The 18,494-nt window shown below is 34.6% G+C and overlaps 1 protein-coding gene across 2 annotated transcripts; it reads right to left on the bottom strand.

Moving 5' to 3' along the window:
- Positions 1-1,152: 1,152 nt before the first annotated feature.
- Positions 1,153-18,408, bottom strand: LOC120177170 (ATP-dependent Clp protease proteolytic subunit-related protein 3, chloroplastic-like). 2 transcript variants are annotated; one of them, XR_005521387.1, is made up of 10 exons: positions 18,060-18,408; positions 17,157-17,258; positions 16,563-16,685; positions 16,108-16,167; positions 15,841-15,937; positions 15,658-15,731; positions 15,406-15,458; positions 15,210-15,293; positions 14,844-14,972; positions 1,153-1,372 (listed from the first exon to the last, which is right to left on the bottom strand). XR_005521387.1 is itself a non-coding variant. In XM_039183393.1 (10 exons), exons 1-9 carry the CDS (start codon positions 18,351-18,353, stop codon positions 14,877-14,879), a joined length of 975 nt encoding a protein of 324 aa, XP_039039324.1. In that variant the 5' UTR covers positions 18,354-18,408; the 3' UTR covers positions 1,153-1,372; positions 14,844-14,876. The 2 variants fall into 2 exon arrangements, 1 of the variants encoding a protein (XP_039039324.1); XM_039183393.1 differs by having other exon boundaries at positions 15,406-15,445; positions 15,653-15,731.
- Between the last annotated feature and the right edge of the window lie 86 nt (positions 18,409-18,494).

Below are 18,494 nucleotides of genomic sequence, written 5' to 3'. Positions count from 1 at the left end.
AAGGATAATTAGGGATGACAAAAAAACACAATTCGACTATTAAAATCGAAAATCGAATTAAATGGGTCGAAATTGAGAATGATAAACGGGGACGGGACGGAGATAAATCGTTTATGCTAAACAGACGGATTTAATAATTCTCACCCCGATTACCCGGCCTGATACTAGGCTCGATAAATATTAAAAATAATAATTATTATATATATATATATATATATATTAATAAATTTAATTTAAATTAAAATATATATAATATTTATATATTTAATTTAAATATATATACCCGGCTCGATACTCGTTTAAATAACCGTTTATGTTAAATTAGATACCCATTTCCCCACAGTTTTCTCCGATTACCCGATGGGATTCCCGTTTAGATTCTCGCGATTTTTTAAACAAAAACAAGTACAAACTTTTTAAATGAGGACGGAGACGAGGATCAATACCCGGCTGAACCCGGCCTGTTGTCATCCCTATAGATAATGAACATGTTTTTCTGGTTCGCGGAACCATGTGGTCGTCATATCTATACGTCATCGTTTTATTCACATAAACTGCTGTATTTCCCTCTTTAAAAAGATATCGTAATAATAAAGGGATATAAAACATCTAGTCCCTAAACTTCAAATAATTTCCCAACTTGATCCTTGAACTTTTTTTGGTCTTTATTACCTCCGTATTAAAAATGTTATTCTGATATGATTTTCAATATTGCTAGGTGAGAAAAACTCAGTTTTATTCAAATTTTTTTTATCCAATTAGACATTGAAAAAGTCGACTTAACTGAATTTAAAATTTTAAAACTCCTAAAAAATTTCAAATACAATTTAAATTATAAAATAAGATTCAAATAACTCAAAATTTTTATAATAATTAATTGATTGATTTTCAAATTTCAATTGTATCCCTCAACTTTGTATAATATTATTATAGAAAGCTGCCTAAATTAGAACCAATTAATATCATAAAATTATAAATATTTATAATTAAATTTAAACAGAAACTCAAACAACTGATTCAAAAAAATTAAAATAAAATTTAAGTTATAAAATAAAACACAACCGAATACTCATCCTTAGCCGCATCAGTCAATGTTTAGTTGGTCCATTAATTGGAAATGAATCTAACAATCTATATCCACTGGGGATTTTGTATCAACAATTTGTAAGATTATACAGAATTTGACTAAACCTAAAAAGAAACCATCATTGTTCTGAGGTATCCCTATCTTTCCATCAACCTGCAATATATTTCAGCTAAATGAATCACTGCAATGGTGTTCCTTCCTGCATATTCAAGACTCCTCAAAAGATTATTTCTACCAAGTCGGACTCTGTTACAGACGTCACGGATCTGGCTTACGAACTCCCTGCTGCAAGATAAAAAAACAAGTCTTAATACGTTGGATGGACAAACATCAACAGTCGTAGCACCCTGAATCGGTAGACTGCAACCTTGGGAATAAACAAGAGAGCATCTGTAGTTTTTAGGTTTTTATCTTTCTGCTATGAGAGAAACCAGCTCGTTTCTGTCGAAACGATTTTTTTCTGAAAGGTGAAAAAGTGAGATTAAAAAACCACATTAATTTTTAATTTACCTCTTTCAATTGATTTTTAATTTAAAAACAAATGCGATTTAAAAACCTCTCGTTTCGAAAAATTTTGGATTTCCTTTACGATCGAAAAAAAATACAGTTCAAAGAGTCGCCACCAATATTTGATTAGGGTGTGATTGGACACCCAAAAACGTTTTGTCATTTTAAATAAAAATTAATTTTAATTAAAACAACAAATTGAGGTCTGCGTTACCAAAAAATGAGTTCGGGAGTCTATTACGTGTGGAGAAGGATTAACACCCCCACAACGCCCTAAATCGGTACCTAGTCGATTAATTAACGTCTTTGCAATGAACTTTACAAAATCGAATTTAATTTAATTTTTAATCACGTAAAACAACAAAAAAGTGAATTTTACAATACTAAAAAAACACTCAAATAAATTAAATTAAAATTACCGAGTCATTTTAGAAAGATAAAGAATGTTCGATTATTTACAAATATCGAGACCAGATCTTAAAGATATAACAACCTTTTCTCGATATATTTAAATAAACGAACATTTCTTTTTCTCTCGTTTCCAAATTTTAGGTGACGAATCAATTTTTTTGTTTCACTTTCGGGATACACTTTTATTTTAAAATCATTAAAAGCGGGCCTCAAATTAGTTATGACTGCCCACTTAAAATAATTTTAAATTAAAAATATATTACCCTTAATCCAATTATGAATATGTCGAGTTATGCAAGTGAGGCTATCATGCAAATTATGCAAAAATGATGTCATGTAAAAATTAATTAAACATACGATTAAAATAAATGAGTAAATAAATCTAAAGCTAAAATTACTATTAAACAAAGACCACAAAAAAAAACTATCAATGCATTACATATACCAAGATCAACATAAAACTCAGACCACCTGTAAAACTAAAATGAAAACCGAGAAAATGTTATGCCAAATATGCAACATCACATAAACTTAAAATAACATGCCCACATGACTAAAATGTGACATGCAAAAACCTTAAAGTCTAATATCTAAACAACATAAATTAAACAAATCAATATTTAGGACGAAAATTAAATGAACATAAAATAAATAGACATAATTAGATACATGCAAACTTCTAACTAGGGACTAAAATGTAACATGCGAAAATTAATAGTTTAATGTCTAAAACGGCAAAGATTAAATACAAGAATACTTAGGGCTAAAATTAGATGCGGGTAAAATAAAGAGACAAAAACTATAAACATGCAAATGTTGATTTATGGACTAAAACGAACATGCAACAATTCAGAAGTTAAATGTCTAAAATAACAAAAACTAAATAATATAACATTTGGGACTGAAAATTAAAACGCATAAGATAAAGATGCAAAATTGGAAACAGGAAAACATTCGGTTTGGGGACCAAAATGAAAATAAACACAAAAACTATAGGGATTAAACGACACTCTAAGGACTCAGTGGCTAAAAGCTAATTAACCCTAAAGTTTTAACATATAACCTAAATAACAAACCTAACCTAACTCTAAACTAAACAACCCAGCCGTTCCTCTCATCTTCTCTATTCTTCCTCTACTCAACTAACAGAAATGGTGACCACCATGCCTAAAATCCCTTCGATTGAGAGCCACGAACGCTCGGCCAAGGTAAGCTCTCTCTCTCTCTTTCGTTCTTTACTGTTTTGATTAAAGAAAGAAAATATTTTTTATTAAGACTAACGTCAATCCCTTTTATTTTATTTTTTTAATTCGAATGAAAAACAGAAACAAAAAGAAACAAAAATTCCCTAAAATCAGATTTAGAAACTACCTTGTAACTTGATTTTGATTTTGTTTATCTTATATTTTCCTTATTAAGTCAAGTTAATCCAACTAAATTAGTCTTGCCTTCAAAATTTGGAAATCATACAACTTTGTTTCTTTACCATGTCGAGCAATCATCATAAGCTTTGTTTGCACCCACATGTACACGTTTCCAATTCTTTGTGGAGTTTCTGAACTTCGTTTTAAAGGCCTTTAATATGCTACACAGCCAAGTCCAGCATATCTGAATAGCTCGTTTGCTTGTCCATGTTAGGAACAAGCTCTTGTAATTTCTTCAGTTTCCCACTTATTCTTGTTCTTCTCTCCTTTGTTTTCTGCTGCTGATGAACCCCTCTGTTTTCTATTGCTTTTGAATGGATCAATTACATGAATCCCTTTTACACCCACTGTTTGATCTTTTTAATCTAAAAAAAATATTGTATACATTGTTTTTATCCGTTGTTTTTCTGTGTAAAGCGAATGAAAAGGAAAAAAAATCTTTTGTGCTTCCTCTCTTGTGCGTAGCCTCCCCCCTTTTCTCCTTTTTCTTTTTTTGTCTTCCTTTTCCAGTGGTTAATCCTAAAAACTGAACTCTTTACAGTTTATTTCCCCTAAAATACTCATCAAGTCGTGCCCCCACTTACAAACTGTTTCCATCAGTTTTTACCCTCTTTTTCCATAACCGTTTGCCTCATTGCTTCTTACTTGGCTCCCAAAAAATCTGACTTGGTTATTTGCTGCAGTTATAGGCGAAACGGTTGAAGAGAGACAATTGGGTGTTGCAAACTGTTATATTTATTTTAGTCCTGCAATCCACTTTGAATCTTGTATTGCCCTGGACAAAAACGAGCATCTACAGCTGCCCCTCTTTGCTCATTGTCGTGTAACGAGAATAGAGCAAAGATCAATAGATAATCAAGTTTGTCCGGCCATTAGAACTTCAAAAGATTAATCCGCTTCTCTGTTACTTCAGGATAAGCAAGACTTGAAAAATCTTCGAATGACGGTCTGCTCCCTATTCTTTCAGGGAGTATAAGACTCAAAAAATCTTCAACAAACGGGTCCGCTCCCATTCCTTCAGAGAGTATAAGACTCGATCTTCAATAAACGTGTCCGCTCCCTATTCATTCAGAGAGTATAGGACTCGAACAATCTTCAACAAATGGGTCCGCTCCCTATTCGTTCAGGGAGTATAGAACTCGAACATCTTCTTCTTATGGGTTCGCTCCCTCTTTCTCTAGGGAGTATGGAACTCGAACATCTTCTTCTTACGGGTTCGCTCCCTCTTTCTCTAGGGAGTATGGAACTCAAACATCTTCTTCTTACTGGTTCGCTCCCTCTTTCTCTAGGGAGTATGGAACTCAAACATCTCCTTCTTACGGGTTCGCTCCCTCTTTCTCTAGGGAGTATGGAACTCGAACATCTTCTTCTGCTTTACTACTTTCTTGTGAAGACTTCTAGATGATTTGCTTCACTACTCTCTCGTGAAGACTTAAGTTTGATTTGCTTCGAAGGTCGAACCTGAAAATCAAACATTATCAATCATTATTGTGTGCTTGAAAATTTGAAAATCATTATACTCAAAAATTTAGAATTTAAGAGAATCTTTTTGAATTCATTTCTCTTGTGAGAACTTGTCTCGCCGCAACTAAATGCGAGAGTCTTCCTTGACTTGACTGTCATTTGAACCCATCCCTTCCTGGGACATTGAATCGGTTAATAACTCCTCGCGCGCATTTCCTTTTCTTTGTACTCGAGAAATTTTGCTTTTTCTCCTACATCTGATAGTCTGATGGTTTGCTCCAACACTCTTCCGAGAAGGTTTAAAAAGGATATGCTTCACTACTCTTCGATGAAGGCTTAAGATGGTTTGCTTCACTACTCTTTAGTGAAAGCTCAAAATGGATTTGCTTCACTACTCTTTGGTGAAGACTTGGCTTTGCCCCAATCTTCTGTGTACAAGTCACTTTAATCGAGTGATTTCTCTTTTCATACGCGAACATCTCTGTTTTTCTTCTATATCTGATGGTTATCACTTTAGAGTAATGCTTCTTCTGTGGATTAGACCTCTCAATTCTTCAGGGTATGCCTCTCTAAATGTGATTTTTTACGTTTGAGGTTTGAAATCTTCCTTTCGACTTATTGGGCTTCTGACATCGTGCATCTTTTCTTTTCACTGGAAGATCTGTCAAAACCATGTGTTTATGCATGAAACACGAACACAAATGCAATTAAATGTATTAGTGTAATGCATTTTCTTTTATGCAAATGATGTTCTCATGAATGCATAAATGCCGATTCCATCTTCATTTGACTTCAAAGTGGTGAACTTAGTCTTCTTATACTTGATCATTCCTTTCCAGGATCTGCTTTATATACCCGTGTAGCAACTCATAGTTTCCAACTTGCATTTTTGACGAGCCCTCTGATCTTCTTCTATCTCCTTGTCGTCTTTGTTATCTATCTTTATTTCAGAGAAAGTGTTTTCTCTCTCTACTTCTCGCTATGGTCAGAAGCATGATTGTGTTGCCCCGTTTTTGGAGACTATGTACATGACTACCAAACTCCGCCAAGATTAAAGGGATAGCTATGTCTGTTCTGATTTGACTCTTGAAACATGACGCCAAGAGGACCCATCCAAATTTCTTTTCATCACATCATTTCTCATTTTAACCTTGGAATTGCGTAAGACAACCTTCATCTTGGATAATGGAAACAACACATGATCTCAACATTGATTTTGCATCATATTTACTGGCTCGTAAAATATTTAACACATTCATCTTTTCCTGTGGCTTCTGCCCATATCTTTCAATTGGAGAAGCTTTTTACAAAGCGCTTAGAGTTTTTTTGCATGGTATTACAAGGATACCAAAACTCAATGGAGATTAAGATGGGATATTTTGGCTCGCCAACATTAATGCATGTGAAATCACTGGAATAATGCAATTGATGATGGACAACATGATCATATATGGTAAACTCCACTGTCACTGTTTCACCATTTTCATTCTTCATACATTTTTATCCCATTGGAACCATTTTTCAATTCAATGATTGTTCCACAGGTCTTCATTGGCTTCTAAAGATGCCCCACAATAATACATTTAGCTGGAACAAGCCTTCAAAATGCCCCAACATTTCAAGTTGTAAGACTCACTCTCAACGTCCTCTTGGTCTGAATCTTGTCATTTCATCATGATGTGAGTTCAGTCATGCCCCAATATTATCTTTTACTGGTACGGGTCTTCAAAATGCCCCAAAACCTCAAATTGTAAGGCTTATTCTCAATGCATTCTTCGTCCGAATCATGTCATCTCAAAATGATGGGGGTTCAGTCATGCCCCAATGTGGGTATTCACGGCTCCCTTCGTACCAAAATCTCTTGACTTTGAATGCTCAAATTCTAGTGCCGCTACACAACAGTATAGCCGAATATCTTGAGGGATTCTCTTCATGTTGCCCTAAACACTTAATAAGTGATCAATTCTTCTAAAAAAATGTCTTGTGCTTTTATACAAGTCGTAAAATGTGCCTCTTCTGAATGATGATATCATCTTCTTCTTGATGGGTTACTGACAACGTCACAAGGAAACGTTACAAGCTCCATTCCTTAGTCCTTCTGATTTCTCAGACTATTTGCTTTCAACACTGTGGAATGCTTCATGTTCTGGCATCGCTTATTCTTTCTTCAATGGAGGCAAAAAAAACCTCGTCAACCTCAAGGACCTTTCACATTTAAGACTATCCTGTTTGAAAATATTTTTCCCTTTTCTCTTACTTTAAGGATCAAAGAATGAAATAATTTTGTAAAACACTGCCCCTTAATTCAGACTCACAATTGAATCAAATCATAAACAATAGTTCACAGAATATCAAAAGAATCAATAGCTCTTTAATATTTTTAGGGTTATAGCTCTTTGACAAGTGTCAAAATTGAGGGGTTGGTTTCAGGTTGGCTTACTATTTTCTAAGGTTTCAACCACCAAAATATCATTTCCTTCTCAGTCATCGTGAATATTGCAATATGCCCTTCTTCTTTTTTTGGCTTGGTATTTTAATCGGATGCGGACAAAATGATGCAACTAGCATAATCCATTATTGGACTTTCTAGAACACTTCCATTTCAGTTCTCTGAAATCTTTCATTTGTTCAAGCCTCGTAGACTCCTCTAACCAAGGCAGTGCAGAAATATCGATCTAAAAATGAAATTTCTGAGTGCACGTGTGAAATTGACTATAACAGGTGTTCCTTATCTCCCTTAGTCCATTTTTGCCATCACTCCTTATTTATAAAATTGATTTAATTTCCATTGTCTGGCTAGCTGAAATTAGCTTTATTGTAATTTCCCTTTATCGGGCTAGCTGAAGGATTCATCTCATCACAAAGTCTTTGACTTGACAATCATAGTGGAGCATACACCGAATTGCCAAGTACCCGATTAAGGTCATGGTTTGAATATAATCTATTCATAAAGCCAGGGCTTTCGAGTTTCCTCTATAACCAATTGCTTTAGCGGAATAGCTCAGCTTTATTGTAGACATATAATATAATCATCTTTATCAGGGTAGCTGAATTCTATCCATAAAGCCGGGGCTTTTAACCAATTGCTCTAGAGGGACAGCTCAAGCTTTATTATATACATATACTATTATAATCTGGGTATACGGATCCAATTTCTTAAGCTTGTCAAGAAGAACCTGTCATAGTCTAGGTGTTGTTGAAAGTCAGAAAATTTCATCGTTAGAGTTCAATTCACAAGCAACTGACCTAAACTAGACTCATCTACTCGACTATTCCATCCGTAAAGATCATAATCATCATCGAACGTCGTCAACAAAAGTATGGTCTAGATAGTTTTGTAATGTCATACGCAAAAGATGCCCCATGTTGTCCGCTCCTATGCATATCTGAATACTAAGCCTATGGTTCATTCTATTATGATAGAAAAAGGCTATATCGATCCCTGCAATAAAAAGGTATGGTGTTCAATTGTATCTTCTGGGATAAAGTCAAGGTCCTTGTTTTATCATGTTTCAACCTTGTCATTTTGTCAAAAACTTATAACTCTAACCATTAAAGAGCTTTTAATTCAATTGATATTCGAAGAATTTCAAATCATGGATTTGATTCAATGATCGCCATTCTTAAAGTAACATGAGTTCATTTAAATATCATTATATATAAAAAAAACTGAGAAATGATGAAAAACAAGTTCAAACATGATGTTGCAAATGGGAAATGCGATTGTGGTGGAGCACAACCTTCACTTGTTCAACCAAAAGGCCCTACTTTCCCTAGAATGGCGGGTGCCCCGTTGAATTAGGGTTTTTATCCGCATTCTCTCCCCATATCTCGATCATTTCTTGTGTCATGACTCCTTTATCAACGAGATTTTCTATCTCTTCCATCAACGGTATACACTTGTCAGTGGGATGACCTAATGCTCCTATATGAAAATCACAAGCACTATTCGGGTCGTAGCCATAAGCGGATGGGCTAGTCTTCATTCTTAATGGCCTTGGAGTGAGGCACTGATTCTTGATTAAAGGGGATAACAAGTCGGAAATGGGCACTTGAAAAACCTTGAGGGTCGTATTTTCCCAAGACATCTTCTGCGGCCAGTCTCGGACTACCTCTTCTTTAACTTTCTTCTTGTTACTTCCCACTTCTATCTTCTTTTTTAGCATCAAAGAGGTCTCAAGAGTTGAGTCCTTTATCTCTGCTTCACATATCTCCCTTTCCTTGATTTTATTTTTCTCCTTTTCAACACTCTCTTTGGCATGTACTTCACTTGTTTCAACCCCATCAACTTTATTCTGGCGATTAATTTTCAACTGCTGAGCATCCACCTCTATAACTCCATGAGCCAAAAGATCTCGAACCTGTCACTTGAAGTTGCTACAATTCTCGATGGAGTGTCCTCAGGCTCCAATATGATATTCACAAGTAACATCCTCATTATACCAACTCGGATAAGGGGGCAGCAAAGGCTTAGCCAGACGTAGGACAATCAGTTGGGCTTGGAGCAACTTTGGATATATCTGGCTATATGAAAACTCTTTTGATCCCACTTTCTCCTTGCCGTTATTATGATCATATTGAAGACCTTGTGACTGACCACTGGAACATTCGCTTTAAAGGTTTAACTTTTGACCAACATCTTGGGAGAGACATTGATTTGCAAATCTCCCTTCATCGATAAGTTTTGAACTTCCGGGGAGTTTAGGTTTTCCATTTTCAAAGCATAACAACCCTTCCGTGATGAAGTTTTGAACTTTAAATCTCAGGATCGTACAATCTTCTGTAGAGTGGCTAAACTCATGAGAATGATAACCGCATGATTTTTTGACACCTTGCCAATCTGGACGCAAATAAGTATTGTACCTCGGAGGAAAAGACTTTAGAAGCCCACTTTCAAAGAGAAAGGGTAACAAATCTGAATATGAGATCGGAATCGGAACCATAGATGTCCTCTTCTTCTTCTTTCTATTCTTTTTGGCCTTCTTTACTGACACTTGAACTTCCTCTATGCCTCTTTTCTTTGAGTCCGGTTCCACTTTCGTATTAGAAGTTCCACCCTTAACTTCTGTTTTTCCCAGTATGATCTCCATAGCATCTTCTGGAATCTTATTTGATTTTTGGAGTTGACTTGAATTACCACATCCCATAACAGGTTCTTGATCAGTTGCTATCATCACATTGGCTGCACCATTAACATTCAGATTCTCACCCGAAGTCTTCATCTGTTCTTGATCATTTGCTATCATCACATTGGTTGCACCACTAACATTCAGATTCTCACCCGAAGTCTTCATATTTTCTTGTGTAATAGGGTCATCTGATGATTTCTCCCCGTATATCACTGTAATCATCATGCTCATCAACTTGGACATTTTTCCCCTGGATTCAACTTGGAACTTCCTTGCTTCATCAATCATTTCTTGTTGGGTCTTTACAAGCTGTTCTTGAATTCTCTCGATCTTACTAACTCGTGCTAAGATCTCATTCATTGTTGTCTCTCTTTCTAGAAACACGTCTCAGAGTAACTTCAATTTGCTTCCAAAGCTTCTGTCACAGTATCTTTCATGAGTTACTATCACATTTTCATGATTGATGCGTGTAAAAGTGCTTAAATTAAAGCGATGCGAATGCAAATGTGGGTGCAAAATGCAAATGCAAAAGGTGTTAATTCCAAAAGTGACCACTATAGAACAACCTTCATTTAGACAAGAAGATTTCATTACACCATGTAATCAAAATACAATTGTGATTCTTCATTTCCTTGAATCATACTCTTCATGGAATCTGGCATTGCATCTCCAAAATGGTCGGCGTATTTTATCATATTTGATGAAATCGATTGTCCTTGAATTGAATCTTGGGATCTCCATCTCCACTTTCAATGAAAAGTGCTCTTCACGTCTTTATGAAGGGTCTTTTCGTCCTTGGCATTACTGCATCTATCTCCTGAAGGAACATCTTCAGGATGTCTTTCTTTATGGATCAGTCTTCAATCAGTTTCAAATTTCTTCATTCATCGTATGTCTTTCTTCATGAATCGTTCTTCAATCAGGTTCAAATTTCTTCATTCATCGGACGTCCTTCTTCATGAATCATCTTAAAATCTCTGGATCTCCCGATTTTGATTACATGGTTAAGAATTTCTTGTCTCATTATGACTAGCCTTCTTATTAGTCAATCACTTGTGAATTAACACCTTTGGATGACATGAAGATGCAAATGCAATAAAATCAAAATAAAATAGACATATAACAAAATGGGTTAGTACACATAATATAAACAACAAAATAATAAGTATCAAAGTCATTAAATAAAATCTACCCTCACATGCTTGCTACCCAATCATGCTTTAGCAAATCCTACCCAACATGATATCTACCCCCATGCCTCATTATTCACAAAAAGAAATCTTAACTGCATGATATCTAATTCGCATGCTTGTTCGAAAAATAAACCTAACCGCATGATATCTAGTTCGCATGCATTTATTCACAAAAACAAAAATAAATGACCCAAAAAGCTTTTCCTTGTGGACACTCCTCACGGGATTCTTAAGGTTCGGGTTAGGCTCGACCCAAATTCAGGCTCTATGTTCACTATATGCTGGGTTCGGTTCTAAAGTAATAGGTTCTCGAATTGTCCTTGTCAGTGCCCTCTTAGGCTACCGAACCCTCAATCCTGGCCCATCACAGGCTTTAGGGGATCGAGTTCAATTTCGAGGGAACACACCTCCTTATGTCCGTGAGGAGGTGAATACCATCACGAGGACCATAAGGTGTGAGCTCCAGGAGCGATCCACTATCCCATGCGGAGGTGAAAACCACACGAGGGCATAGTCTCTCATTCCTACTTAAATAGGACGGAGCGGGGTTTTAGCTCATGTCATGAAAATGCAACTGTGCAGTGTGTGAGGAAAAGCGAAAAAACACATAATAAAAGCACTCCAAAATCAATCCCAACACACAAATAATCTGAAACCATTAACAAACATATCAGTACAACTATTTATTGGTTAATCAAATTACAAATCAAAATGCACACAAAAATTCATTTAAAACCAAACAAGGGATCAAAAACCAAATTATAACGAATTTATAATTTTCATTTCCAAAGACACTTAATTAATCGACTATCGGCATGACTCTCTAAAAAGTAATCCCCAGCAGAGTCGCCAAGCTGTCGAAACGATTTTTTTCTAAAAGGTGAAAAAGTGAGATTAAAAAACCACATTAATTTTTAATTTGCCTCTTTCAATTGATTTTTAATTTAAAAACAAATGCGATTTAAAAACCTCTCGTTTCGAAAAATTTTGGATTTCCTTTACGATCGAAAAAAATACAGTTCAAAGAGTCGCCACCAATCTTTGATTAGGGTGTGATTGGACACCCAAAAACGTTTTGTCATTTTAAATAAAAATTAATTTTAATTAAAACAACAAATTGAGGTCTGCGTTACCAAAAAAATGAGTTCGGGAGTCTATTACGTGTGGGGAAGGATTAGCACCCCCACAACGCCCTAAATCGGTACCTAGTCGATTAATTAACGTCTTTGCAATGAACTTTACAAAATCGAATTTAATTTAATTTTTAATCCCGTAAAACAACAAAAAAGTGAATTTTACAATACTAAAAAACACTCAAATAAATTAAATTAAAATTACTGAGTCATTTTAGAAAGATAAAGAATGTTCGATTATTTACAAATATCGAGACCAGATCTTAAAGATATAACAATCTTTTCTCGATATATTTAAATAAACGAACATTTCTTTTTCTCTTGTTTCCAAATTTTAGGTGACGAATCAATTTTTTTGTTTCACTTTCGGGATACACTTTTATTTTAAAATCATTAAAAGCGGACCTCAAATTAGTTATGACTGCCCACTTAAAATAATTTTAAATTAAAAATATATTACCCTTAATCCAATTATGAATATGTCGAGTTATGCAAGTGAGGCTATCATGCAAATTATGCAAAAATGATGTCATGTAAAAATCAATTAAACATACGATTAAAATAAATGAGTAAATAAATCTAAAGCTAAAATTACTATTAAACAAAGACCACAAAAAAAAAACTATCAATGCATTACATATATCAAGATCAACATAAAACTGAGACCACATGTAAAACTAAAATGAAAACCGAGAAAATGTTATGCCAAATATGCAACATCACATAAACTTAAAATAACATGCCCACATGACTAAAATGTGACATGCAAAAACCTTAAAGTCTAATATCTAAACAACATAAATTAAACAAATCAATATTTAGGACGAAAATTAAATGAACATAAAATAAATAGACATAATTAGATACATGCAAACTTCTAACTAGGGACTAAAATGTAACATGCAAAAATTAATAGTTTAATGTCTAAAACGGCAAAGATTAAATACAAGAATACTTAGGGCTAAAATTAGATGCGGGTAAAATAAAGAGACAAAACTATAAACATGCAAATGTTGATTTATGGACTAAAACGAACATGCAACAATTCAGAAGTTAAATGTCTAAAATAACAAAAACTAAATAATATAACATTTGGGACTGAAAATTAAAACGCATAAGATAAAGATGCAAAATTGGAAACAGGAAAACATTCGATTTGGGGACCAAAATGAAAATAAACACAAAAACTATAGGGATTAAACGACACTCTAAGGACTCAGTGGCTAAAAGCTAATTAACCCTAAAATTTTAACATATAACCTAAATAACAAACCTAACCTAACTCTAAACTAAACAACCCAGCCGTTCCTCTCATCTTCTCTATTCTTCCTCTACTCAACTAACAGAAATGGTGACCACCATGCCTAAAATCCCTTCGATTGAGAGCCACGAACGCTCGACCAAGGTAAGCTCTCTCTCTCTCTTTCGTTCTTTACTGTTTTGATTAAAGAAAGAAAATATTTTTATTAAGACTAACGTCAATCCCTTTTATTTTATTTTTTTAATTCGAATGAAAAACAGAAACAAAAAGAAACAAAAATTCCCTAAAATCAGATTTAGAAACTACCTTGTAACTTGATTTTGATTTTGTTTATCTTATATTTTCCTTATTAAGTCAAGTTAATCCAACTAAATTAGTCTTGCCTTCAAAATTTGGAAATCAGACAACTTTGTTTCTTTACCCTGTCGAGCAATCATCATAAGCTTTGTTTGCACCCACATGTACACGTTTCCAATTCTTTGTGGAGTTTCTGAACTTCGTTTTGAAGGCCTTTAATATGCTACACAGCCAAGTCCAGCATATCTGAATAGCTCGTTTGCTTGTCCATGTTAGAAACAAGCTCTTGTAATTTCTTCAATTTCCCACTTATTCTTGTTCTTCTCTCCTTTGTTTTCTGCTGCTGATGAACCCCTCTGTTTTCTATTGCTTTTGAATGGATCAATTACATGAATCCCTTTTACACCCACTGTTTGATCTTTTTAATCTAAAAAAAATATTGTTTACACTGTTTTTATCCGTTGTTTTTCTGTGTAAAGCGAATGAAAAGGAAAAAAAAATCTTTTGTGCTTCCTCTCTTGTGCGTAGCCTCCCCCCTTTACTCCTTTTTCTTTTTTTGTCTTCCTTTTCCAGTGGTTAATCCTAAAAACTGAACTCTTTACAGTTTATTTCCCCCAAAATACTCATCAAGTCGTGCCCCCACTTACAAACTGTTTCCATCAGTTTTTACCCTTTTTCCATAACCGTTTGCCTCATTGCTTCTTACTTGGCTCCCAAAAAATCTGACTTGGTTATTTGCTGCAGTTATAGGCGAAACGGTTGAAGAGAGACAACTGGGTGTTGCAAACTGTTATATTTATTTTAGTCCTGCAATCCACTTTGAATCTTGTATTGGACCCTGGACAAAAACGAGCATCTACAGTTTCATGGCGGAATATATATACCTATTCGACCATAATTGGTTCAACAAAGGCAAAATGGAGGTGAATTCACTTACAACGAATAGTATCCACCATCTGGAGTCTGGATACTAAAAGCCATCCATGACTTTGATGCCAGCATTTCTGTCCCACTCCTCGGGAGAAGCAACTTCCGCCATTACCTTTTCTTGACCACGCCATAGGATCTGTATCCAAAACACATATCTCAGTTATGTTACTTGAACTTAGGTTTGAGTATCAAGTACAAGTTTGTAACCAACACATTCTTTATCGGTAATTAGAGGATTCTTGGAGGGTCATATCTGCATACCGTTTCCGGATATGCGTTGGACGTGTATACTTGAAGAAAAATGAAGAATCGGAACAAGAAAGCATATCATATATGCATGAAAGATAACTACCAACCGTTTAACTGCACTTACCTTGTCAATGACCCCAAACTCTTTAGCTCTATTAGCATCCATATAAAATGGTCTTCTCATCACATCAGCCACCGTCTCTACCGACTAATGAAATATAAAATCATACAATGAGTTCCTTATTTGTTTATAATTATTATCCGGGGGGGGGGGGTTCTATTTTTAACAAACAAGAACAAAATTGATTCATCACACTTACATTTCCAGTGTGCTTGGCTAGAAGTTCCACAAGTGTGTCCCTGTTATTAGTACCTGCAAAACAAATTTGCAGTGAGATGACACAGTTTCGGTCTTTAAGTTGCAGCCTCAAAAAAAGGTTATAAAAGCCTCCAAGAAGAGCTCAGGATGATGAACATTTAAAGGAAAGAAATCATTTTCCGAAAGTTGTTTTCAGTTAAACAAACACACCTTAATTACATTTCTCAGTAAAGAATAAGAAGTTTCACCGTACCTCTTTGGCACGTATGAGAACATCACTGGCTGGCATCAATCCAGATGATGGAACACGAGGCTGTTGGATCATAGCTGAAATAGAATACAAGTAAACACCTGAGAGATTGTATTTTAAAAGATAGCATCATAGAAGAGAATAGATATTAAATTTAGAATCACAGACAAGATAGCTGCATCGTACCTTTTGCATGAGGCATCATGAACCGTTTACCTTTAGTTCCAGCTGAAAGTAAAAGACAAGCCTGACCTATAGCAGCCCCAACAGCAACTGTATGTACCTGTTGGGCACAAATTTTACCAAGTTATGAAGGAATACCAGGAATAAAGGGGAAAAAAGCTAATCTCATTCTTGAACAAAGTAACATAAACTCGAGACATCCAGAGAAAATTTTCTTATCAATATACAGAAAACGAGACAGATTGATATCTTCGAAGAACGAAAATTCACCTCATTTTGTAACTGCATAAGTGCATCATAGATGGAAAAACCCTCCGTCTCCATTCCAACCTGCGTTATAAGAGTTTTAAATTATATAAATATAGACCATAAAGAGAACCTACATCTGCACACATACACAAACATAATACGAGTACTAATAACAAGCAGAAGAAGCACTGGCATGGAAGAAGAAGAAACTAGTATTTACAATCCAGAGGGTATTCAGGTTTATATACAGTTTCGTGTTTGCAGGTTTATAATGCATTGAAGGTTTATAATGCATTGAACCTACACAAAAGACTGAAAACCCAAATTTTGACTCTAGTTGTCTTAGTTTTGTCTTATTAACTAAAAACTAATGTATCAGTCTAACAGCTCCAGAAGTTATGAGATACAAAAACTATTCCATATTGAACAATAAATCGATTTATTATCAAATTAAAGTTTCCATAAGCGAAGCTCACCGTTTCACCATCATCACGAGTTGTTCCTGTAGAATTTATGTACAGATATATCGGTTGCTTGGGATCCATCCATTGAAGATACATTAGTTCTGCAACTACAAGCTCTGTAACTGCAGGCACGAGCTGAACTATAAAAACCAGTTATAAACCATTTGAACATTTTAAAATAGCAACATAACAGTCCAAATTAGGAAACGGTGCTCTGAGTTGTAGAATTATAATGCAATATACAATCAACCAACATTTATTGAACTATAAAAGAGTCCGGAGAAAATAGTTTGTTCATCTTATTTTGATTTCTAAACTGAGAGATTCATGAATCAGGATCCTAATACATATAGATACAAATGGTCCCACGCGAACGAGACTTTCCAGGAACTGGTGATCTCAAAACTCTTAACAAAATTGAAAGAACATGAAAACTAGGATTGTAGGGGTGTTAAAAATGCCCATAAACAATGATTGTGGCTATCCAACACCTTGTTTTGCAATTTTCATACAAATAATTTCTAAATTGATAAAGCAAAGGCAGCAAAATTATAATTATAAAAATTAACCTCATCTCTCCTAAAATCGGAATTCAAGAATACTTACTGGCATGCCAATGTAAACTATTCTACCATTAAGAAGCAATGAAGGTAAGTCCGGTGGAGGGCTTTTCGGCCTGTGCTCATTGTATGACACTGATCTTTCCACCTAGTTCAGTTTCAATGAACAATTAATTCACATTATTTCAGTCAATACAAATTTAATCACTAAAATAAAAAAGATCAATCCTCTATCTGGAAACAAGAATGCAAATTTTGGATTCCATTCTTTCATGCATAAATTAGTTAATATTCGACATAATTATTTCAATATCGCAAATATTTATATGAGTTTCAAATAAATTTGAAAACGTAATTATGAATAAGCATTGAACATGTTCTATCATAAAATTTACATATTTTGAAATCCAAGTTCCTAAATACAACCTAAGTTAATTCATCAAAACTTTCTATTATTCCATTCAGAACTTTTCAAAAGTTATATAAATTACTTATGATTCAATATAATTATACTTGCAAATGAATTCCAAAATCACAAATATTCATAAGAATTCCAATTAATATTTAAAGATATCGTAAATATTCATTGAACTTTCATTTATACTTCCACTATACAATTTACATCTTTTGAAATTCAAGCTCCCAAAATACAACCTAAATTAATTAACTAAATTTTTTTATACTTCCATTCAGAACTTCTCACAATTCCTTTAAAAGCATGACTTTCTAAATAATATATATATAGAAACTTCAAAAGTAAAAACAGAAAAATAATCATCACTGAATTTATAATTATTCTATGAAACAATTTCCATCTTGTGAAATCCAAGCTCCCAAATATAATCTAAATGAATTCATTAAAATTTTATATAATTCCATTCAAAACGTTCAAAGTTCATATGAAGAAAGAAATTTAACAAAAATAAATAGATCAAACAATAAAACATACTTGAGCGGGAGTAGCCATGAGCTTGGGGGAATCAAACAAGTCCAAAAACGGCGGCGTATCAGGATTAACGGAGCTATTAACAAGCGTTTCGGGCGAAGAAGAGGCGACGGAAGCTAGCTTCGAAAGAAATGGGTCCTTAGGGTTTATCGGAGGCATGGGGATTTTAGAGGCGTTTCTGGCACCCAAAGCTCCGCAACTGAGCTTCAAAGGCTTTGGTACCCGAACAGCTCTAGAAGAGGAAGAAGCTGAAGACACGATTGAGTAAGCCATTGGCGCCTGTAAGAAACACGCCATGATTTCCTTATAAGCTTTGAATTTTTTTTCCTCTTTGAGAAAACTAGGAAATTTCGAGGGGGGAGAAAGATTCTGTCTTTTTCAGCTCAATATCTGGAACCTGGAAGTAGGTTTCTGGTTCGGGTCGGGTTAATGATAACC

Source organism: Hibiscus syriacus, unplaced genomic scaffold, assembly GCF_006381635.1.
Source record: "Hibiscus syriacus cultivar Baekdansim isolate YM2019G1 unplaced genomic scaffold, ASM638163v2 tig00112285_pilon, whole genome shotgun sequence".
Classification (NCBI taxonomy): Eukaryota; Viridiplantae; Streptophyta; class Magnoliopsida; order Malvales; family Malvaceae; genus Hibiscus; species Hibiscus syriacus.
This window is presented reverse-complemented; position numbering and strand designations above follow the sequence as displayed.

Excerpts from the sequence above, each read along its gene's own strand:
- LOC120177170 (XM_039183393.1), bottom strand. The coding sequence starts at position 18,353 with ATGGCGTGTTTCTTACAGGCGCCAATGGCTTACTCAATCGTGTCTTCA. Across the intron at positions 15,732-15,840 it reads CATGATGCCTCATGCAAAAG|CTATGATCCAACAGCCTCGT; the intron begins GTACGATGCAGC and ends ATTCTATTTCAG. Across the intron at positions 15,446-15,652 it reads ATACGTGCCAAAGAGGTACG|GGACACACTTGTGGAACTTC; the intron begins GTGAAACTTCTT and ends TACTAATAACAG.